Here is a 22,905-nt window from a genome sequence, read left to right as displayed (position 1 = left end):
GGAGGGGGAGGGTGCAGATAAGGCCTCGGCGGGGCCCCGGGTTATCTGGCTTGACCTTTGGAGAAGCCGAGAGGGGAGTGTTGTCACCCAGAGGAGATAGGGGGTCGCCTGGTGGGAGCAGCCTCCAGCCTTCCTGAGTGGTCAGGGGCAGGGCCCTGCGAAGACAGCCTGGACTGGAGCACTGGCCTGGCCTGTCAGCGCCGTCACTGCGCGGCTCCCAGACACCCAGCTGTGCCGGCCTCGGCATGCATGGGCGCTCACGTGCCTTTGCTTCCGAAAGGAACTTGCAGACTGGGCAGCCGCTGCTCCTGGGTCTAGACGGTCTCCATGTGTGCAGAGGCACAGCTGAGCCATGCACCCACCATGCAAGACAGGGCCTGGAGACCCGGAGAGGGGAGCCTCTTGCCACTGGGGAGGAAGGAGAAGACAAGCTGTTTTATTTAGACGTGCAGTTTAAAATAATGATGGAGACAAGAAATCACGCTGCCAGGCGATCAGCGGAATCGGATTGGCAGAATCAGCTTCTCATTGGGTTTAGTTAAATCCGGGTTATCTCATTTTCCAGGTAACAGCAAGAATATGAGAAGGGCGGATGTGGCTTCTTCTTTAACCAAAAAAAAAAAAAATGGAAATTTGTTTTCTTCATTCGTTTTTTCATTCATGAATTTTGTCTTCATTCATTTGTGAGCAAACATCACCTGCATATAAAAGACTAAGAGAATCTCCACTTGCTCATGCCAAACGCAGACCCACCGGGCCCCAGCAACAGTATTGCTGTTTCATTTGATGAGAAGAATCAGAAAGCTGAAATTTTCCCAGATAATCATTGCTTTATAATTCCCTGTGTGATTTAATAGCAGAGTGGACAGTTCAATATAATTGCACCACATTAACGATCACTTTCTGAAGGCCCCAGCAGTGCGAGTCCCCACATAATAATGTTTACATGAAAAGCACTCAGGGAGCTACAGCGGGTGGGTGGGAAAGACTTGGCCCGATCTAGCATTTCAGGCAGTTTGGAAGCACACTAAAATGCACTCTATTTTATTAAGCAACCCACATTTGCGGAGGCATAATTCATCCTTGAATTTCACTCCACAATATGAGTGACTTAATGTTACTGATTGGAATTATAACAGGGTTTTATATCACCATAAAGGCACTTTGACAATATTTTTATAAGGCACATTTTATTGCTCATATCTACACGTGTTGCCAAAGTGAAATAATTTTTCGGGGTAGAAAATGCAAGCCACTGCGCCCGGCCCGTGATTTATAATCTTTTAATGAGAAGTTTTCTAGATTCTAAATTCCATTCTAGTTTAAACACTTATCAAAATAACAGAAAACATGATGCCCTGATAGGCAACAAAGGGGGAAAAGGTGTTTCTAACCAATATAAACCTGTGCGTTACCTTCGGAAATCTCCACTCGGGAAAAGGCGGAAATTCCAGTGAACCAAGAAATGTGTTTGCTATTTGCACGTCAAAGAGCAGTTGAGTCAGCCCCTGTAATAATACGAAAGTCACTGTGCAAATACTTAATGACCATAGGAAGAGCGAGATATTTTAAAACTAAACTGTTGCATTGTGTGCTGGGGGTGGGTGGGTCGTGAACTCAGAACCCTCGTGTCTGTTGCGGTGTGTATTGGGGGTGAGCAGGTCGTGAACTCAGGACCCTCCTGTCTGTTGTGGTGTGTGTTGGGGGTGGGTGGGTCGTGAACTCAGGACCCTCGTGTCTGTTGTGGTGTGTGTTGGGGGTGGGTGGGTCGTGAACTCAGGACCCTCGTGTCTGTTGCGGTGTGTGCTGGGGGTGAGTGGGTTGTGAACTCAGGACCCTTGTGTCTGTTGCGGTGTGTGCTGGGGGTGGATGGGTCGTGAACTCAGGACCCTCGTGTCTGTTGCGGTGTGTGTTGGGGGTGAGTGGGTTGTGAACTCAGGACCCTCGTGTCTGTTGCGGTGTGTGTTGGGGGTGAGTGGGTCGTGAACCGAACTCAGGACCCTCGTGTCTGTTGCGATGTGTGTTGGGGGTGAGTGGGTTGTGAACTCAGGACCCTCCTGTCTGTTGCGGTGTGTGCTGGGGGTGGGTGGGTCGTGAACTCAGAACCCTCGTGTCTGTTGCGGTGTGTATTGGGGGTGAGCAGGTCGTGAACTCAGGACCCTCCTGTCTGTTGTGGTGTGTGTTGGGGGTGGGTGGGCCGTGAACTCAGGACCCTCGTGTCTGTTGTGGTGTGTGCTGGGGGTGGGTGGGTTGTGAACTCAGGACCCTTGTGTCTGTTGCGGTGTGTGCTGGGGGTGGATGGGTCGTGAACTCAGGACCCTCGTGTCTGTTGCGGTGTGTGTTGGGGGTGAGTGGGTCGTGAACCGAACTCAGGACCCTCGTGTCTGTTGCGATGTGTGTTGGGGGTGAGTGGGTTGTGAACTCAGGACCCTCGTGTCTGTTGCGATGTGTGTTGGGGGTGAGTGGGTCGTGAACTCAGGACCCTCATGTCTGTTGTGGTACATGCTGGGGGTGGGTGGGTCGTAAACAAGTGGGAAAAACGGGAACAAGAGCCCCAGAAAACCAAGTGCAACCTCGGTGGCTGTGGACAGAGGGGAGGCCACAAACGCAGTGAAGCATGGATTTCAACGGGAAATGCTTTATTAGTATTATTCTCTCTGCAGGGTTCACCTGATAACTCTATACCATGTGCTCCTAAAATGGTAATTTGTTTTCTCCCCCTTTCCCTTGAGAATCTTTGCTTTTAAAGTTATGCCTCAATTAGAAAAGCAGGACTTCGGCACGTTGGTGGGAAATGCCTCATCTCCTTGGAGCTGTCTGGTTCCTCAGCGCCGCCCTCCGGAGATCCTGCCGGCCACCATCTCGCCTTCTCCCCTATAAGCATCACTTAGACACACAATACCTATTTTGTGTAAAGTAAAATATGCTGTTTTTGTTTTGTTTTGTTTTTGAGACAGAGTCTCGCTCTATCACCCAGGCTGGAGTGCAGTGGCACGATCTCAGCTCACTGCAACCTCCGCCTCCCAGGTTTAAGCAATTCTCCTGCCTCAGCCTCCCAAGTAGCTGGGATTACAGGCGCCTGCCACCACGCCCGGCTAATTTTTGCACTTTTAGTAGAGACAGGGTTTCATCACATTGTCCAGGCTGGTCTCACACTCAGGTGATCCACCCGCCTCGGCCTCCGAAGGTGCTGGGATTACAGGCGTGAGCCACCACGCCCAGCCAAAATATACTGATATTTTGAAGATCACATATGAAGGTGAAATAAAACCAGGAAACACGGTTGATGGATTCTGTTTGGCAGCTGTTAAGAGCTGACACACAGATGTTTAGCGCCTACTCCTGAATCCCACACGAATCATAGATCAGAACCCTGGACGGTTCTGGAAACAATGACCTACACGCCTTCATCCCTTCAAGCTACCCATGGAGATCCTTCAGTGTCCAGGGTATGCCCAGTTCTAACCACGTTCTGAAAACACAGAAAATGAACAACAGGGAATTCCCTGGCTATGCACAGTCCCCTGTCCCCGGTACTGTTTGCTGGAAGCCAGTGTTTCTTGAAAAGGCTAAGACACGGGAACAGATTCCCCCACAAAACGGTAGCATTGCTCTAGTGCATTAATAATCATCCTGTGATAACTGAACCCACACTTTCTACTTTCAATATGTAGGTGTGTCTGTATGTGTATAGACCTGCATCTGTATGTCTATAGCTACACCTGTACCTACCTCTACACGGACACCTACACCTGTACCTACACCTATATCTACAGCTATGTCTATATGTCTATATCTGCACCTATACCTACTTCTCCACCGACACCTATACATACACTTGTACCTACACCTATATCTATATCTACACCTACACCTACATCTGTATCTATACGTCTATATATATATACCTACCTCTACACTTACACCTATACCTACACCTGCATCTATATCTATGTCTGTATCTGTACCTACATCTACACTTATACCTACATCTATACCTACGCACATAGCTACACCTATATCTATACCTATATCTATACATATGTCTACACCTTCACCTACATCTACATCTATACCTATAGCTATGCCCTTATCGATATCTATACCTATAGACACCTGCCTCTACATCTATACCTACACCTTTGTCACCTATGCTGACACCTCACCTACACCTGTATCTACACCTACACTTACACCTGTACCTACGCCTGCATCTCCACCTACACCTATACTAACGCCTACATCTATACCCACAGCTATACCTGTATTAATATATCTACACCTACCCCTACACCTACGTCTCTCTCTCTTTTTCTCTCTATCTCTCTACCTCTATCATCTCTGTCTCCGTCTCTGTCTCTGTCTCTGTCTCTGTCTCTGTCTCTGTCTCTGTCTCTATCTCTGTCTCTGTCTCTATCTCTATCTCTATCTCTATCATCTCTGTCTCTGTCTCTATCTCTGTCTCTGTCTCTGTCTCTATCTCTATCTCTGTCTCTGTCTCTGTCTCTGTCTCTGTCTCTGTCTCTGTCTCTGTCTCTATCTCTGTCTCTGTCTCTATCTCTATCTCTATCTCTGTCTCTGTCTCTGTCTCTATCTCTATCTCTGTCTCTGTCTCTGTCTCTGTCTCTATCTCTGTCTCTGTCTCTGTCTCTGTCTCTATCTCTGTCTCTGTCTCTGTCTCTATCTCTGTCTCTGTCTCTGTCTCTGTCTCTATCTCTGTCTCTATCTCTGTCTCCATCTCTATCTCTCACCTCTCTCTATGTCTAGATCTGTCTCCATCTCTGTCTCTATCATCTTTATCTCTATTTCTGTCTTTATATCTGTCTCTGTCTCTATCTCTATATATCTCTCTATCTCTATATGTGTCTCCACCTCTATCTGTCTCTGTCTCTGTCATCTTTATCTCTATTTCTATCTCAATCTCTATCTCAAGCTCTAGCTATCTCTATTGCCTTTTTTCCAACCTAGTTTCTTGCACTCTTTCCCACGCTAGGACACAGCCTTAAGGTGACTTATTAAACTGAAGGAACCACTTCAATCAAAGCTCCAAGTGGCTTTAAGAGTGAAGGCCTTGGGATGTGAGGGCGATCTGGCTGCGACATCTGTCACCCCATTGATCGCCAGGGTTGATTCGGCTGATCTGGCTGGCTAGGCGGGTGTCCCCTTCCTCCCTCACCGCTCCATGTGCGTCCCTCCCGAAGCTGCGCGCTCGGTCGAAGAGGACGACCATCCCCGATAGAGGAGGACCGGTCTTCGGTCAAGGGTATACGAGTAGCTGCGCTCCCCTGCTAGAACCTCCAAACAAGCTCTCAAGAGTGAAGGCCTTGGCCTGGGTCTGTGAGGATGGGACCTCGGTGCCTCTGAGGCTCTTGTTTTGTGGTTTCTGGGGGTGTCTAGTTCTCAGGCTGTTTTCTGCTGCGGAGTATGGAAGGCTGAGTGATAGATGCAGGTGTGATGTTTTAGGTTAGAGATCAAAGGCTTACGCATCAGGAATCGCTGCCCTTGGGACGCCATTTGTGGAAACACATAAAGTCTTCGGGCCTACATGGAGTCAACCCCCTCCAGTGTTCCCAGAATTTTCCTGCTCCCTTGGCCAGTGCTTTGTGTCCTCACATTGGGTCCCTGGGGTGTGAGGTTTCACAGTGAGGGGGCTGGAGACCAGGGGCTGCTCACAGACTCCCCCAGAAATTACAGGCCCTCCCAGGGGTGGGGAAGGCAGTGGGTGGCTCGCCTTTCAGGGACTTGTGTAGTTCTCAGAGAGGCAGGCTTTGCACCAGCAGGCTACCTTCATGTTGGGGGCCTGGAGGTGTCACAGTGCAAGCCGCCCACCTGAGATGTCCACCACACCTTCCTGCCACAGGGCATGTGCGCATGCATGCCCTCACACAGGCACAGGCACACGCACATATGTGTGCACGCACGTGTGTGCACACGCGTGCATAGGCTCACACACGCATGCGAGCAAGCACACATCAGCACACACATGCACAGGCACACAGGCACGTGCACGTAGTGAAGAGCCTGACCAACAGCTGCACTACAGCCTGAGGGACCCTGAGCAGAGGACCCAGCTTGGCTGTGCCCAGGTTCCGGCCCACGGGGACCAAAGGAGGAAACTTGTGTTTCCAGCAGCTGTGTTTGCTGCCTTCTCTTCTGCAGCAACAGTAACAAATATGATGCTGAATGGAGGAATTGAAGGATATCTGTAGTCCAGTGGTCTCATTTTAAGGGTAGGAGACAGATGTTCAGAGAGAGAAGTGATTTTTCTGGGGACCTGGGGCCAGGTTGTGGCAGAGTCTGAATTTAAGCCCGTCCTCGCCTGCCCCACACTTGCATAATCTGAGGAGATGACATCGTGAGCCCCTGCCTCCCTGCACAGCAGAGAGGGCAGCCCCCCCCACCCACTGGGTGTGCGAGCACCTCTCAGACAAGGCGGGCAGTGTGCCCCTTATAGAGGAGGGAGTGGAGGCCAGAGAAAGCCCACCCCTCACCACATTCTCTCCCTGGAGAGGGGTCGGGTCTGAAGCCCCTAGCTTTACCACTGTGCCATGGCTGCTTAAACTGGAGACTTTTCGAGAATACGGGGATCAGGATGGGAGCCACTTCTGGAGTCTGATTTATTTTTTCCACGAAGAATGAATGAGAAATGGGATGGGGCGTGAGTTGTGAGTTGTTGTGTTGAAATAATAAGGGCAAATGTGCTGCCCTGCCCAGGACCTTGAGGCTCCCTTGAGGCAGATGCCCACCTGGCCACGGTCGGTGGAAAATAAAGACCTCTGCTCACTCATGTCCCTTTCCTGAGAGCAGAAGGAAGCCTGCTTCTCTGGAGGGTGCAGGAGAGATTTCTGTAGGCGAGGCATGTGAGACGCTCTGCTGTAGACCCATGGCACAACAGGCGGCTTTGTGGGCTGAGCCCTGGACTAGATAGAGGGTCAAATCGCAGCAGGTGCCGTGTGCTGGTGGCTGCTCTTTTCACGACGTGACCCCGGTGGCAGGAGGAGGCTGGATGGGGAGTACTCTTGTGTTCACTTTGGTGGTAGGAGGAAGCTGGGTGGGGAGCACTGTCATATTCACTTTGGTGGCGGGAGGAGGCTGTGTAGGGAGCACTCTCGTTTTCACTTTGGTGGCTGGAGGAGGCTGGGTGTGGAGCACTCTCATGTTCACCCTGGTGGTAGGAGGAGCACTCTTGTGTTCACTTTGGTGGTAGGAGGAGGCTGGGTGGGGAGCAGACTCATGTGCACTTTGGTGGTAGAAGGAGGCTAGATGGGGAGCACTCTTGTGTTCACTTTGGTGGTAGAAGAAGGCTACATGGGGAGTACTGTCGTGTGCATTTTGGTAGTAGGAGGCTGGGTGGGGAGCACACTTATGTTCTCTTTGGTGGTAGGAGGAGGTGGGTGGGGAGCAGACTTCACTTTGACGGCAGGAGGAGGCTGGATGGGGAACGCTCTTGTGTTCACTTTGGTGATATGAGGAAACTGGGTGGGGAGCACTCTCATATTCACTTTGGTGGTGGGAGAGGCTGGGTGAGGAGCACACTTGCGTTCAACTAGAACCTGAGGGCTGTCACAAGTGGGGGCCAGGCTCGAGGGCCGAGCTCAGCACTGTGGCCTCAGAAGGGCCCAAAGCGTTCTCCCAAAGGAGAACTCTCCCATGACGCCAAAGTTGCCTCCTCAGCCCTGTCCCCTGTGGCCTCACCTGTTATCCCAGCCGTTGGCCAGCCTGGCTGCCTCTCCATCTGTGACCCCCTCCTCCACTGCCTTCTTCTCACTGTACCTGGCTTCCCCATCCACACAGCATTTTGTAGCCAAGCTGACCGAAGCCACAGCGCAGGCCCCTGGGGGGCGCTGTGCTGTGCAGGCTTCAGCCTCTCCTGCATCTGCTTGGTGAAGTGAGGTCCACCTCCTTGGGCTTTTGCCTCTTTCTAAACACCACCTGCAAACTGCCTCCCCCCAAGGGAAAGTAGCAGGGACTTGTCCTCCCCACGGCACTGCACACGGGCTCAAAGCCTGGTTGGGAAGCTTCTTTGGTCAGGCTGGAAAGAGCTTTGACAAGACAGAGGGGCCCTTGGTGGGCTGGGGTGTGCTGGGGAGAGTCCCTTTTCCTCTGACTCCTGAACTCATCAGGCCAACAGTGCAGGAGCTTGAGACGAGGCTCTGGCAGGGTCAGAGTCACAGGGCAGGAGGTAACCACTTGCGGGCCATGGGGCTGGAGGTAGCTAAGGTCCCATGCACTGACCTCCCAGCATCCTGAGGCTGACCACAGCTCAACAACCCTGAAAAGGGGCTGCAAGGACAATCACGGCAATTATCTTCTTCATTTCGCTACAGGCACAGAGCAGACAAGGCTTCCTTGTCGCCTTCCCTCATGTACGCACAGCACGGGTGTCATTTATACATACAGTAGAATGTGTGGCAATTACATCAGAATCATCACACCAAACGTGGCTGTATCCTTTGTTAATCAAAGTTTATCTGTGTTAGTTAATGGTGTGAAGGAAGCCTGTGTAGAGAAATTATCAAATGTGTGTAAGAAATCCAATATAAACATTCTTTTGTGGCCAAAGAAAGGCATGCTTCAGCCAGAGCCCCGGCATCCACCCTCTTTCCTGCCATGAAGCTTTGCCACCTTTTCAACACAGCACTTTGTATTTCAATGCTGGGAGTTCACTATCACGGTGCCCCGGTGCTGGGTGAGACACCCCTCACCTCGCCAGTCTTTTTGGAAGACTGAGCCTAAAACCAACAGTGTCTCAGAGATGGAGAGATTGTCGCAATGTCTCGGAGATGGAGGGATTGTCGCAGCGTCTCAGAGATGGAGGGATTGTCGCAGCGTCTCGGAGATGGAGAGATTGCCAAAGGGAGTTGATGGGTTATTTCAGACCCCACTAAACAGCACAGGACCTGCGCTTCTGGCTGGGGTTGTTGGTGTGCCCAAGGAGTGTTGCTTTGGGGACAGTCATCCAGGACGGATCCCCTCCCTCCTCCTCGAGGCCTTTGGGTTGGTGGCTGCTGCCAAGAGAAGGCTGTGGCTGTGCCTCTTTCCGAAGCCCACAAAACCGGGAGAGCCTTCACCCCAGTCCTCAGCGTGTGATCCCCAGGACACAGTGTGCATGGGTTGTACTTGCACACGCATGCACACACACCCCCACACGTGCACACAAGCACACACCCAGACACGCTGATATACACACATCCAGCACAACCCAACTCTCAGGTAAGCCTGGCCTGCAGAAGCCTGAGCTTTTTGCTCACAGGTTTGCCAGTGCGTGGGCTGGATGACAGGCCTGCGGCCAGTACCAGAACCTGGTGCTCCAGAGCAGAAGAGCTGCTCCTTGACAATCAGACTGAGCGCGCATTCATTTATGGACAAGCTTTATGGGGTCCTGGGGTGGGTTGGGACGCACCGTGACAGGGCCAGCAGCGACTCTCCCCTGCCCCGGACATGGGAAACCTCGAACACAAGAGTCATCAGCCCTCTCGGTGTTCAACTGAATCGTGGGGCAAGGCTGTGTGTGCACATGTGTGTGAACATATGAGCATGTGTGCACGTGTGAATGTGGGCTTGTGTGCATGCACATGTGCACATAGGAATGTGTGTATACTGTGTGTCGCCAGCTGACCCGGTGTTTGGTTCTTGGGTCTACTTAGAGGCTGATACTTTGTGTCCTTGTGTCCAGAGAGGATTTGAAATGTGGAGCAGCGCCTGTACTGGAATATTCTGTGGCTGCTCAGCTCTCTACCAGGGAGCCCTGATCTTGAGCCACAGCAGAGGGCATCAGCCTCAGCAAGCCCAGCCCCACCCGGAGGCTCCGCTTCTGCAAACTCAGCCGGACCTGGGAGGGCCGCCCAGAGAGAAGTGGGGCCAGGGGAGGGTGAGGGAGGATGAGGGGAGGGGTGAGGGGAGGGTGAGGGGAGGGGTGGGCCCACTGCTTTTGTTTATTGTTTGCTTTATTTGTTTTGTTTTGTTTTTCCTGACTAAGCCCTTTGCTCTTCTTGTTTCTAGGGGGAAGGTCAGGTTCTTCGGCTGGTCTGTAGGGAGCCCTCCCCGTGTCCAGGCAGTCCTGACTCAGCAGGACCCCGTCCTTCCGTCCGTTCTTCTTTCACCCCTATTCCTTGCTACTCCAGGGGCCGTCCCAGCAGCATTTTCCCAGGCAGCCGGTCGTCAGCCTCTTCCCTGTGGCCTCCTCCTGCGCCCTCTCACGAGGCGCTGGGGCCTGGTGCGGAAGGATTTACAGGGCAGGAATGTCGGGCTCCTCCGGGCTAGGAGCGCACCTGCAGGAGGTTGCTGCAGGGAGGTTGCTGTTCCGCCACACCTGGCCCCCCGGGGAACAGCGGGTGAGTGCTGCTGCAGGAGAGATGCACGCTCCCCCGCTCCTCTCTCCCCTTCCCTCCTCTCCTCCCACCTCCCCCATCTCCTGCATCCCCTGTCCCCGCCCCTCCTTGTCCTCAGGAAGCCATATCCCACTCTGGTGGAGTGGCTGAGGCCGCCGGTGAGGGTGCTCGGGGCGGGGCTCTTCTCTGAGTGACGCTGGAGGTCATCTGTGCCCGAATGGCTGGAGGTTTTCACGGTGAACACAGAAAGGGGCACTCCGTCCGAGCTGAGCCTCAGGGGCCGTGAGCCTTGCTCTTGGGCCTGCTGCTCTTACAGCCCTCTGTGCCTCGCTTCCCTCCCACAGCAAGGAAGGATGATGGGTGTGGGGTCTGCACAGTGGCACAGGGTGGCCGCGTTGCTCAGGAAGCACTTGCAGGTCACCACTGCTGCTTACAAAGCCTTATTCTAGCAAGGCCCTGGGCAGCCACTGTGACACCCGGGACGTCACACCTGGCGTTTTCCAAATGAATTGAATGAGTAGGAATCTCCATATCCCTGGATACTTCTCGGATTTGTGGAGGGACTGGCGACGCAGCGCCGCAGAGAGCCGCCTCCCACACGCACTCAGGTACACACGACCCTCACCTGCAGCCTAGGCCTTCAACACCTGATACTCACGGAACTTTCTGGAGCTTCCAGGGAGTGACGTGAGCTTCCCGGGGAGCTCTACGTTTCCTGGGAAACTCTGTTTCCCAGGGAGCTCCTTCCCTTCTAGGCCCCACATCTGCGGTGACAGCTGGGAGGCCTGGACTCAGAGCGGTGACCTTTCCTCACCTCTCCCTGGCACGTCTGTGCCTCTGCTCTTGTGGCATTTGGAAGCCCCCCGCCCCCCGCCCACCAAACACACACCGCTGCCTCTGCCGCAGGACATGAGTGGCGGCTGCCAGATGACACCTGTCTGCTGGCCAGAGCGGGCGCCTGACCTCGCTGGCCTGCACTGGAGGCTCTGCAGGTGGGGAGGGCAGCGTGCAGTGGCCATCTGGCATGTCCCAGAGGCTCCCGGCCTGGGTGGTGACAGGTTTCCCTCGCCCCTGATGGCCCACACTCAGGATGGGCTGGTCCTGCATCCTTGGGCCCCGTGTGAATGTGGAAATGCCCAGCTCCCGCTGCCCTCCTGTCCTTCTACATGGGGACAGAAATGAGACTCTCCCGGTGGCAGTGACGACCGCCTGCAGGGGCCTGCTGGCCTCCCCTTTGCACCCAGCTCAGGTGCCTCCTGGCCAAGACTCCTTGAGGCCACTGTGTGACACACACCACACACCCCTGGCACCAGAGGCCCGGGAAGGGTCAGCTCCTCCTAGTGACTTCTCGGGGCCCTTTGGGGAAGGGCAGGCACCTGCTTGGCAACCCCTGGAGAGAAGCAGAGGGGCCACATGCAGTCCATCTATCTTCGCTTTTTACATTTTTATCCAGCAAGCATGTGTTTCATCATGTTAAAAGAACAATACATATTCTAAAAATCATGACAAAGAATTGAAGGTAGCTTCCTGGCAGGAAGAATGAAATTGTGGGTCCCACCACAAGACACCATCACCTCGCTCTCCGTTTCCTTTCCCATTTAAACATTTTTGTTTTATTTTTTATAGAGATGGGGTCTCATTAGGTTTCCTAAGCTGGTCTTGAACTCCTGGCCTCAAGTGATCCTCCTGCCCGAGTAGCTGGGACCACAGGCACGTACCATACCTGGCAAACTTTTGCATTTTTTTGCAGAGACGAGTGTCACAATATTGTCCAGGCTGGTCTTGAACTCCTGAGCTCCAGCGATTCCCCCCACCTCAGCCTCCCAAAGCGATGTGATTGAAGGTGTGAGCCACCACACCTGCTCTCTCTCTCTCTCTCCCTCCCTCCCTGTCTCTCTTTTCTTCCTTCCTTCCTTCCTTCCTTCCTTCCTTCCTTCCTTCCTTCCTTCCTTCCTTTCTTTCTTTCTTTCTTTTCTCTTTCTTCTTTCTTTCTCTTTCTTTGTTCGTTCGTCTTTCTCCTTCTCTCTCTTCCTTCCTTCCTTCCTAATAATAGACTTTAGTTCTTAGAGTGTTTTTGGGCTTATGGAAAGAGTGACCAGAAAGCGCGGCGTTCCCACATATGCCCCACCTGCCTCCCCGGCTGCTATTAGCGTCCTGCCTTAGAGTGGAGCGTTTGTCACAGTCCTGCCAATGCTGCTGTCATTCACTGGAGTCCGTGGTGCACCGGAGGGCTCACGCCTGCTGCGGCACATCCTGTGGTTTGGACAAATGGAAAGTGACATGCGTTCCCCATTATGGCATCACACAGGGGAGTGTCACCACCTAAACCCCTCTGGGCTCTGCCTGTTCATCCCCCTGCCTCAGCCCTTGGCAACCACAGCTCTTCCTGCTGTCTCCTGAGTTCTGCCTTTCCCAGGGGTCAGGGTGGGGATCGTGCTGCGTGCATCCTTTCCAAACTGGCTCCTTCCCTCAGCAGCAGGCACTGAGGGCCCCTCTGTACCTCTCATTGTTTACCTCCCTGCCTGATGGCTTCTCATGGGTGACACCTGCTGTGCCTAGGGCTGTCCCGTGGCCCCTGCTGCCTCATGCTCTGGGGTTCAGGGTGCCTTCCCATCTCCTCAGTCGCCTGGTGGCTCACTGTGGCCTCTTCTCTGCCTCTACCACAGGTTTTTTTCTGGGCATAAAATCTATTCCTGACTCCATTTGGAGCTCCCAGTGGTTCAGGGCACGGAGACCAGGCACACGTAAAGATTGCGTCTCTAACTGAATTAGAATAAGCTGCCTTCAAGATTCACGCTTGATCAACCTCGCCAAGGCTGAGGTGGGAGGGTTGCTTGAGCCCAGGAGTGGGCAACATAGCAAGACCTCGTCTCTACTAAAAATAAAAACATTAGCAAGCCTGGTGGCACATGCCTGTGGTCCTGGCTATTTGGGAGGATGAGGTGGAAGGACTGCTCGGGCCCAGGATTTCAAGGCTGCAATGAGCTATGATTGTGCCATTGCACTCCAGCCTGGGCAACAGAACAAGACCCCATCTCAAAAAAGAAAAGATAAACAAAGCAACCTCTTGTTTACAAAGCTTGCAGCTCTGCAGCTGGAGGGCTGTGCGGGCACTTTCTTGGCAACGTGGGCCCTGTGGCCATGAATGGCAGCGGTCACCTTCCTGGATGGGGCTGACTTTTCTCTCACCTGAGTGGCAACCTGAGCCTCTGACTCCACTCAGTGTGACCTGCAGACAATTGTTTGCGGACCCATTCTAATTCCCTCCTAGGGATTCTCAGCCATCTTTCTTTTTCCTTGTGGCAAGAGATGGCCAGGACTTTGGAATGGGCAATGGGTTTGCTGAAGATCACGTCCGTGGAATGCTGGGTTCTGGCGTGGTCTGACCCTTGCGGTGAGCCTCTTTTCTCAGCTATTTCGTGACTCCATCCAGATAGGAGCTACCTTAGGAGAAGAGCAACGCCTACGATTCCTATCCATAGAATGGCTTTAGTCGGGTCCCATGAAATACAATTGATTTTACACCCTAAGCTCAGATCAGGTTCTACAAATCCATGTGATATTCCCGCACTGTAGATAAACCTGCGACCTGTGGCTTCCCTGCCCTGGGTGCAGCTGCAGCTCCCTCCTTAACTCCACTAGTACTCCCTTTAATCTGCAGGAGGGGCCAGTGATTGACTTTGGGTATACACTGCCCCTCCACACCACTTCCCTGTCTTCCATGGTTTTTCATATTCATTTTCTTCCACCTCCCAGGCACTGACCCCCAGTAGTGACCCCGGGGGGAGACCATGCCAGGAAGCACACTGGCTGGGGGGACCCTGAGGCCTCCCAGGGAGAGACAGGAGCCGGAGGCAGCAGGAGCTGAAAGGAGGTGCCTGTTGTCTGCAGGTCTGTGCTGTGCACCCTCTGCACCCACGGGGCATCCTCAGAAGTGGGGAGGGAGGAGGGATGGAGGAGTCTTTTAGCATAGTGTGGCCTCCGTCTTCCCTCCCCAGGACACTGGGGACCATCCTGAGGGTGGCTTGAGTTGAGGGTCCCTCTGTAGAGGCTGGCAGTCAGGCCCACACCCCGAGAGGCGGGCAGGGACATTTGGCCAGGCAGTTGAAGCTGGAAGTTCAGATGGCCGTTTATTTGGGGATTTATGACCTTAAGGGTCCCTCTGGAGTGGAGAAGAGCAGCTGCCTCCTCTGCTCAGCCTGGGCACCCCTCCTGCCCGTTGGGACACTCCGTGGGTGTTGCCTGTGAGTCCTGAGATGTGTGATGTCCTGTATGCGCTGCCCAGCTCGATGTGAGGCAATGCACTGTCCCGATGCCTCTCGCAGGGCCCATCAATCACCCCCGAGCACAGACTCTGCTTGCCCCGCACTTACAGCTGTCACGTCGCTAAATGGCTCTGCCTATTACCGCAGCACAAATACATGATTCTTTCACTTTGCAGATTCCATGTAATTGTGCGTGGACTGTGTCAGCTTCGGATTTAATTGGCGTGTAGGCTGCGAGGCATGAATTACAGCATGTGTAATTTATTTATGCAATAAAATTTACCATTAACTGAGAGAGGAAAAATAAAGAGAAAAATAATATGTTTTGTACTATAATTACATAATAAAGTTTGAATTAGGAATATCACTTGGCCCACAAACTTCCTCTGGCCTGAGAAAGATCAGAAAGCAACGTCGTCTCTTCAGTTCCTTCCCGGATTCTCAGGAGGAGCAGGTGTGCCTCTAAGTGCGCGTGACAAGTGGGTTGGTGGTAAACGGAGCCGTGGGGAAGAGTGGGGCCGTTGAGAACCAGCTGCATTGACGGGGACGTGGCCAGCCCAGGTCAGCTGGGGAGAGATGGAGAAAAGTAGGGGACGGATAAAGTTAATTTTTTTCTTATATAAAATGAATCGTGAAAACTGCTCACTGGATAGCCAGGCCACTCACTCATAAAGAAAAAGCAAGAGAAATGCCTGCCGCTGCGCCTGGGAGTCCATTCCCAGGTCTAGGGCCACCCCAGAGCTCCCAGTCATTCTCAAGCTGAAATGTTAGACGCGGAGGGCTGGCTCCCCATGACATTTTCACCAGAGCCCCTGGCATGACTCAAAATCTGTGATTCTTTAAAATGGTTAACATGGGCTACTGTTGTCTCCGCACGCGGGAAGGTCCAGGAGCCCACACACCCAGGCTGTGACTCTATTCTGCTGCGGTGACTCCGGACGTGAGGCTGGGATGAGCCTGAAGGAACTGCGTGCTCGCCAGCGCCTCCCAGCCCACCTCTGCGGTCCGTCCTCTGGAGCCCACCCCTGGCTCCACCTTGGCTCCCGGGCCAGCACCCCCGGGGCTGAGCACAAGGCCAGGGGCAGGCGGGTTGCAGAGGGAGCGTTTCCAAGGGAGGATGAAAACCCAAGTGCCTGTCAGGCAGGGGGCAAGGACAGAAGAGAAACGCCCCTCCCAGGGCCGGGTGAGAGACTGTGGGGACCAGCTCAGGGACCCCCACCCAGAGGGGCCGCCACTTCCACGGGGAATGCTGGTCGGCGTGGGCGCTGGACCTTCCCGCGTGAGGAGACAACAGGAGCCCAGGCTTTACGTGGCCTCTGTGACTCCAAACCTGGGCCGCTGGCTCCCTGCACAGGCTGGGGCGGCGTGGGGCAGCCAGAAGGGCCCGATCCCTCTGCGGCCTGCCTGGTTCATTCGGGCCCAGCGGACCTGACCCTGGCCTTGGAGGCCGCTGCGGCCCCCACCCAGCTCCTCACCAGCCACACACACCCCAGAGCGGCGCGCAGGGCCTGGGCCTGAAGACGGCCTCAGGGTCCCTGAGCAGCCAGGTCCTCCCGGCCCTCGGCGACCCTGGATCCCCGGGAGGGAGCGACGCCGGGGCCCCAGACAGCCCTGACCCGAGCTCCAAAGACATCCGAGCCCAGGCTCCTAGAGAACCACCCCCGCCGGCTGCGTCCGAGTCAGGGCTCCCCCGTCAGGCGAGAAGCAACTGCAAGGACTCGCGTGAAGAAGCCGCCGGGAATCATGGCGGCCGCGCTCGGAGGGAGGGCGTCGCGCGGAAGTTGTATTTTTCTTCAACTCCTGTGTGTTTTTCAAATCTTCTGTAGAAGCGTCTATAGTGACCATCAGAAAAACAATCTGAAGGAAAGACAGGAATTGCCACCGACCCCAGGGCTGCATTTATTGCTGGACATTTGTCACGGTCTGAGCCGTGTGGACCCGCCCCGCTCAGCCAGAGCCGAGAGGGCTAGGAGGGGAGGCGGGGGCAGGGTTTGAGGACGATTTCTCTCCGACCGAAGGAGTAATGGGGCCATCATGTAGGCAAGGTCAAAGGCCATGTGGCGGTTGCAGGGTGACCCGAGGTCATGTAGGCAAGGTCAAAGGACGATGTGATGGTTGCAGCGTGACCTAGGCCAGCTGATGTAGGCAAGGTCAAAGGACGACGTGGCGGTTGCAGGGTGACCTGAGGCCAGCTGATGTAGGCAAGGTCAAAGGACGATGTGACGGTTGCAGGGTGACCCGAGGCCAGCAGTTCTTTGCAGAGCAGATGAGCTGTCAGTGAGGGGTGAAGTGTGGAATGGGACTCGCTGACGAGAGCCCACTCCTCCCTGGGCCAGGAGGGGCTTGGGGCCAGGGCCGGTGTGGCTGGAGGGGGTCCTCCCAGGTGGATGGGCAGGGGGGCTCTGAGAGCAGCGGCCGGGATGGGAGGCGGATGCATCTGCCTGCTCTGCCCAGGCCTGGGGCCTGTTCCCACCGGGACGTGCCCCAGAAGAGGCTCCCACTCTGGGGGAAAATCATTCTGCTCCTCTTTCCTGTTCAGCCCTGAGGCGGAGCCCGCGCTGCAGTTTCCTTAGTTGGGAGCTGTGGTTGTGAGGACCCTCCAGTCTCTATCGTTCAGGGATCCCCTTGACCTCAGTAAAAACCCCCCTAAGTCCCCCAACCTCCTGAGAGTCTTCACTTGGCTCTGGTGGGGCAGTGCCCTGAAAGAGAGGTTTGGGGCTGCTGATCCTGGCCAAGGGTCTTCCAGAACAACGCTACTCAATGTCCAGGAATCATAGGAGCCCAGTGTCTTGGTCTCACCAGGCTCTGTCACCCCCTCAACCCTGTGGCGCTGCAGTTCTTGAAGCTCAGGTCCCAGTCCTTGGTGACGACTGAACAACTCCGGCCTCTGCTTACTTCTTCAGGAAGCTGGAGCCTTACCCTGTTAGCAACGTCTTTCCAGTATCCTTGGGAGAGAAGCAGCTTGCCAGCCCTCTGGGCTTGGTTTTAAACCTGCAACTGGAGCGTGGCCCAGAGGTGTGCGTGCCTGGGCCCTGCCCAGTGAGCGAGAGCCTGGATCTGAGCATCCTGTGTGAACATCCCCAGCCCCCGGCGAGGCGACGCCACTGAACAAGACACCCTGGGAGCTGAATTCGGCAATGGGATGGCACGAAGGCCCAGCTTTCCCATCTAATGAGACAGCTTCCACCGAGCTCACAAAAACCTTCCAGAGACCGAGGCAACGTTCACCCAGAAATTGTTTGGATCATTCTCTGCCTAGACTAATTTAGAGGGAAGATTCTCAGTGAATCCAGCCCCCAACCCTTGATTGTCTCCTGCAAGGACGTTAGGTCCCCCTGTGCTTCAACATGTTTGGAACAGGAACCAATTCGTTTGTTCCTAATGTGACATCTGGAGGAGGCAGAGTCGCTGTGGATGCCATGCCACCTCGCAGCCACGACAGCTAATGACGCCTGCGCTTCCCACCGTGGTCCCTGCCTCATCCTCTGTGCCGTTGTCTTGTGTGTTCCATTTATATGAATGGCAACAAAAGTATAAACCAGGAAAGCAAAATGGGCTTCATTGAGGCTGTTTTTTTTTTTTTTTTTCTCCTTCAACCTGGGAAATTCAGATCAATAAAAGTGTAACAGAAGGATGAGAAGAAAGAACATCCCGAAGTGGTGTGTTTAAATCACTCCAGCGCCAAGACCACAAATCCTGGGAAGCACAGGTGTCCTTTTCACGGCCTAACGAGGAAAGCAGGTGCCTTCTCCACAGAGACTCTTGGTGGGCTCCTCGATTTGGGGTCATCTGCTCCTGCAGCCTGGGCATGCGGGGGTGAGAACATAGCAGGGCGAGCCATTTTGCTGCGGTGCCCCGGGCATCTTCTGGGTGTGGGGAGGCAACTCCACGTGAGAGTTAACGGTGCTTCCCGGTCCCAGGCTCGTGCCACTTTTCTGAGCCCTTTGGGCTGGCCTCATGCCTTCCGGGTCTGCTGAGCTCTGTGCCCTACCTGCCACTCCTGGAGGGCAGGCTGCCACTGTGCTCGTGGGACCTCGCTGCAGGGTGGGCTCACCAGGGGCAGCTTCTGCGGTGTGTGTCCATCACCTGGAGGCCTGTGATGGGCAGTCAGTCTCGACCAGGGGCTAGTAGGAAGCCAGGGGTGGTTTTCTCACAGGGACGAATCTTTCTGCAGAGGACGGCATCGATTGGCTCCTCAGTCCTGAAGGTCTGCACGGCCATCCTTCCTCGGATCCTCTCCAGAGGCTCTGCTGGCTGGTCCTTCTTCGCCACAAACATTTGGGGTTTCTGGGCCTGCAGCCTGCCCTGCCATGAGCCTGCATCAAGCCTCATCCTGTGTGTGAGGGGGTCACTGGGCTAGGAGCTCGTGGCTTCTCGAGGGGGTGCAGCAGGGGTGACATCAAACCCAGCCCGTGCTGTTCCCGCTGTCCTCCATCTGCATGGTGCCATGATGCCCGTCCTGAGGTCTCGGGATGAAGCGTCTGCTGCCTTGGGTTTAGGGCGGTTGCTCTCTGCAAGAACATCACAGGAAATGTGCAAACAGGATCTCAGAATGGAACCATCGACATGTTTGAGGGAGCGGCCTGTTTTCATGGAATCCCAGGACAAACCTTGTTGCAAAATGAAAAATCGTTCCACAAAATGACCAGGTGCTCCCTAATAGGCACCATCTACGAGCCTCACATTTGAGCTGGTTGGTTTGCTGACGTCAGGCTTCCTCGGCCTTGGCACGACTGCCTGTGGGCCCATTCACTTTGCTGCCAGCCTGTCCTGGGCACTGTGGGACGCTGAGCAGCAGCCTGCCCCCCACCCTGCAGAGGCCAGCAGCACCGGCCCAGGGTGGCGATGACCACAAATGTCTGTAGATGTCACGAGTGTCCCCTGTGGGAGGCAAACTCCCCCCAGTTGAGAAGCACTGACTTAAAAAGTGACTTTTCATTCTTGATCTGGCAGAAAGGTTTGGGCAGCAGCCAGGGGAATCCACGCCTCCCTCCACGGGGCCTCTTGAAATCCACGGGGCAGTGCCAGGCTCCATTCGGGGCATGGCACAGCAGTGAATGCCAGGACTTCTAGCAGCTTCCGCTGGAGTTGTGGATGGAGGGAGATGAAGGCCCCTGTAGTCAGCACGTGACTTGTCATGGGACAGGCAGCGTCCAGGGGTATGGGTCCTGCAGAGGGGACCACGGCTGAGTTGTACTGAGCCCCCCGGGAGGGGAACCGCTGAAGCCTGCCGTGGTCCCCTTAGCCCTGCGGTAGGACAAGCTCATCCTCTGTGATCAAGCTCAAAGCATCCCTAGTTGGCCTTAATGTCTCACTGAGTGTCTCTGACCCAGGATGTTTTCTGTAACTCTTCAGAGTTGTACGACTGTTGATGTCAGCTGCATTTCCTGAGGCCTGTGAGCTCTGAAGCCCCCACGTGCGGTTTTATTTCTGTTGACCTGTCCTTGGTTTACCCATTTCATGCTCCAGGAGGGACCTTTAGTTCCAGTATGCCAGGATTAGGGGGACTGTTCCCCGAGCTCCTCCCACAGCCTCAGCCCCAAGTCCAGGGTGCTCACTCACATTCTACCATCGGCTGTGACACCCGGGCCCAAAAGTGGCTTCTTCTGCATGGACGTCCCCTGCAGGGACTGGCCGACACGATGGTGCTGCTTATGAGCACAGCTCGCTTTCTCTTCTACAGAAATACCATGTTGCTCAAGCTCTCCCAGCAAACTGCTCCTAAGCACAGAAGAAAGTGGGCTCAGAACATTCATTCATCACCTTCCTGGTGGGGGCTGCTGAGAGCCCCACATGTTCTGGCACTGGGGCTGCATCCGTCAACAAAACAAAGTCATTTTCCCCGGAACTCCTGTCCTGGGTCAGGAGGTCATGGCCTAAGTGGTCACCATCCATCCCAAATCTGCTGTGTTTAGAAGGCCATGGGCTGGAAGACCCAGGAGTGAATGCTTTTGCCCCAACGATGGCTGTCACCCAGAATCCCATGGGGCTGTCACCCTCCGGCAGCTGAGAGGGACCTGGTGGAGAATCACAACCTTCCCTACCGTCCAGCAGCTCGGAGGTGGCTCTGCTGGTGGGAGAATCACAACTTTCCACCTGTGAGTAGTTGGATGCTCCACGTGACACACTGGGCAGAGTCACCAGTGTTTCCCAGACATCAACATGCCTTCTAAGTAGAGGTCACAGCATTGTGGCCAATTTAAGCACAGCTCTGAGCCCAGCCAGGTCAGAGCTCCATGAAGTTCCATGAAGTGGAAACGTCAGGTATCAGTAAGTTACACCCGGTGTGGAAATTCAGCTGAGCCCAGGCTTTCAACAGGCAGGTACACCTGTCTTCCAGGCTCAGGGAGAGGCCTCCTGATGTCTGTTTAGCACGTGGCAAAGGCTCTTCCAGGGCAGCTTATAAGCTTTGAGGCCGGCATTTCCCACCATGGCGCCTGTCTTCGCAGTGCTCCAGGATGGCGCCGTGACTGCCTTCCTGTCTGGCGGGAAGAGACGTTCTGACCCTCTCTGGCCTTTCCTACCATCATGGCCCCCGCTCTGCATGTCAAGAGACCAGCACGAGGGTCTGCCCATTGCTGATCACTCACATGAAGCCCACATTCTGCATCTGAGGGAACGACCCAGGCAAGCACAGGCCACTGTGAGGAGAGTGGAGCCCAGACCCAGTTCTCCGTCTGGCCCGCAAGAGTTCCTGCCCTTGGGCCTCCAGGAGTTAACATTGATTCAGAGCCTTTTTCTAGAAATTGCCAGAAGGCCTGTGGAATGTGTCTTCCTGCAGTGCAGTGACCTGGATAATGGCCCCTGCAGGCTCCCTTTGGGGAAGGTAGCAGAGATCCCTTCTGTGGTGTAGCAGCGTCTTCACTCGAGGGAGCCCAGAACCCCATTCCCGGGCCCTGACCTGGCTTAAGTCTGGCCAGGAGTTAAGAGGCCGTGATTCAGGTCAAACCTCAGTTTATCAGAGTTGGAGGTTGCTTTTTCTTGTTTTATTTTTCCTTTTCATTATACAAATCAAGGAAGATTTGAGTGGGCTGTTGCTATGGTTTGAATGTCTCCTCCAAAACTGTTGAAGCAGCCCCCAGTGTGGCAGTGTTGAAAGTGGGGGGTCTTGAAGAGTGATTGGATCCTGAGGGCTCTGCCCTGGGGTATGGATTAGCCCGTTCATGGATTCAGGGAGTGATGGGTTGCCATGGGAGGGGACTGGTGGCTCAATAAGAAGAGGGAGGGAGACCTGAGCTGGCATGTTAGCAGGGTCGGTCCCTTTACCATGTGATGACCTGAGCTGCATCAGGTACCTGCAGAGAGAATCCCACCAGCAAGATGGCTCTTACCAGCTGTGCCCCCTTGACCTTGGACTTCTCAGCCTCCATAAGTTTAAGAAGTAAATTCCTTTTCTTGTACATTACCTGGTTTTGTTAGCAGTGGTGGTTATTTGTATGGGTCTGCAGCAACCTCAATTCTTGCCTCCTCAGAAGAAAGAATTCAATTGCGAGGCAGAAGGCAGAAGGAGAGACCAAGGCGAGTTTTAGAGCAGAAGTGAACATTTATTAAAAATCTCTAGAGAAGGAATGCGAGGAAGGAAAGTCCACTCGGAAGAAGGTCAAGTGGGTGACCTGAGAGACCAAGTGTGCGGCGTGGCCTCTCAGCTCAGGATTATGTGTCGGCAGTTTCTGGGGCCACCTCTCCCCGCTCCTGAGCCCTTATCAGGAAGCTGCTCATCACCAGCTTCAGGTGTGTTCTATCTATTAGGAGCCTGCCCTTCCCTGGCCCCGGCTGTGGCCAGTTACTACTTTAGAGAGACAGTGTGACAACTGCCTGACCACCACCTGATGGTCGCTGACACTCCTGGGGTGAGTGGACCCTCTCCTGCCCTGCTCACACCACACCGGCTGCCCACTGTAACAGGCTCAGGTATTCTGTTACAAGCAAAAGAGAACAAATGATCACAGCTCTCTCCTTGTCCCAGGAATGCTGTGATTCACGGATTGTCATCAGAGATCTCTGTGGGCCAAGCCATGGCCATGTTTGGGTAGTCCTGCTGCCCACTGCGTGACCACAGCCACCTCATCTATGACTTGCCTCTGGGCCCCTGCCCTTCTGTGATTTCGTTTTCCCATTGAATTTGGGGGCTCTGAGATAATGGCAGCATCCCTCACGGTGACGGCGGCCTCAGCTCACGGCTGCAGTGGAGTCTAACAGTGGGGGCTCTCTTCTCATCCATGCCGTGGGGAGGGGGGGTCCTCTGGACTCTGGAGGAAAAGAGACGCAGTGGGTGAGGAGGTCATGCATAAGAAACCCAGCCACGGCGA

General features: G+C 54.5%; 1 protein-coding gene across 1 annotated transcript; it reads right to left on the bottom strand.

The window, feature by feature from the left end:
• Positions 1-14,841: 14,841 nt before the first annotated feature.
• LOC129464658 (collagen alpha-1(I) chain-like) lies at positions 14,842-16,653 on the bottom strand. Its single transcript, XM_055246017.1, has 3 exons — positions 16,517-16,653; positions 15,927-16,217; positions 14,842-15,162 (listed from the first exon to the last, which is right to left on the bottom strand). Exons 1-3 carry the CDS (start codon positions 16,651-16,653, stop codon positions 15,159-15,161), a joined length of 432 nt encoding a protein of 143 aa, XP_055101992.1. The 3' UTR covers positions 14,842-15,158.
• Positions 16,654-22,905: the final 6,252 nt, after the last annotated feature.

Source organism: Symphalangus syndactylus, chromosome 16, assembly GCF_028878055.3.
Source record: "Symphalangus syndactylus isolate Jambi chromosome 16, NHGRI_mSymSyn1-v2.1_pri, whole genome shotgun sequence".
Classification (NCBI taxonomy): Eukaryota; Metazoa; Chordata; class Mammalia; order Primates; family Hylobatidae; genus Symphalangus; species Symphalangus syndactylus.
Note: the sequence above shows the minus strand (reverse complement) of the source record. Positions and strands in the feature narration are given on the sequence as shown.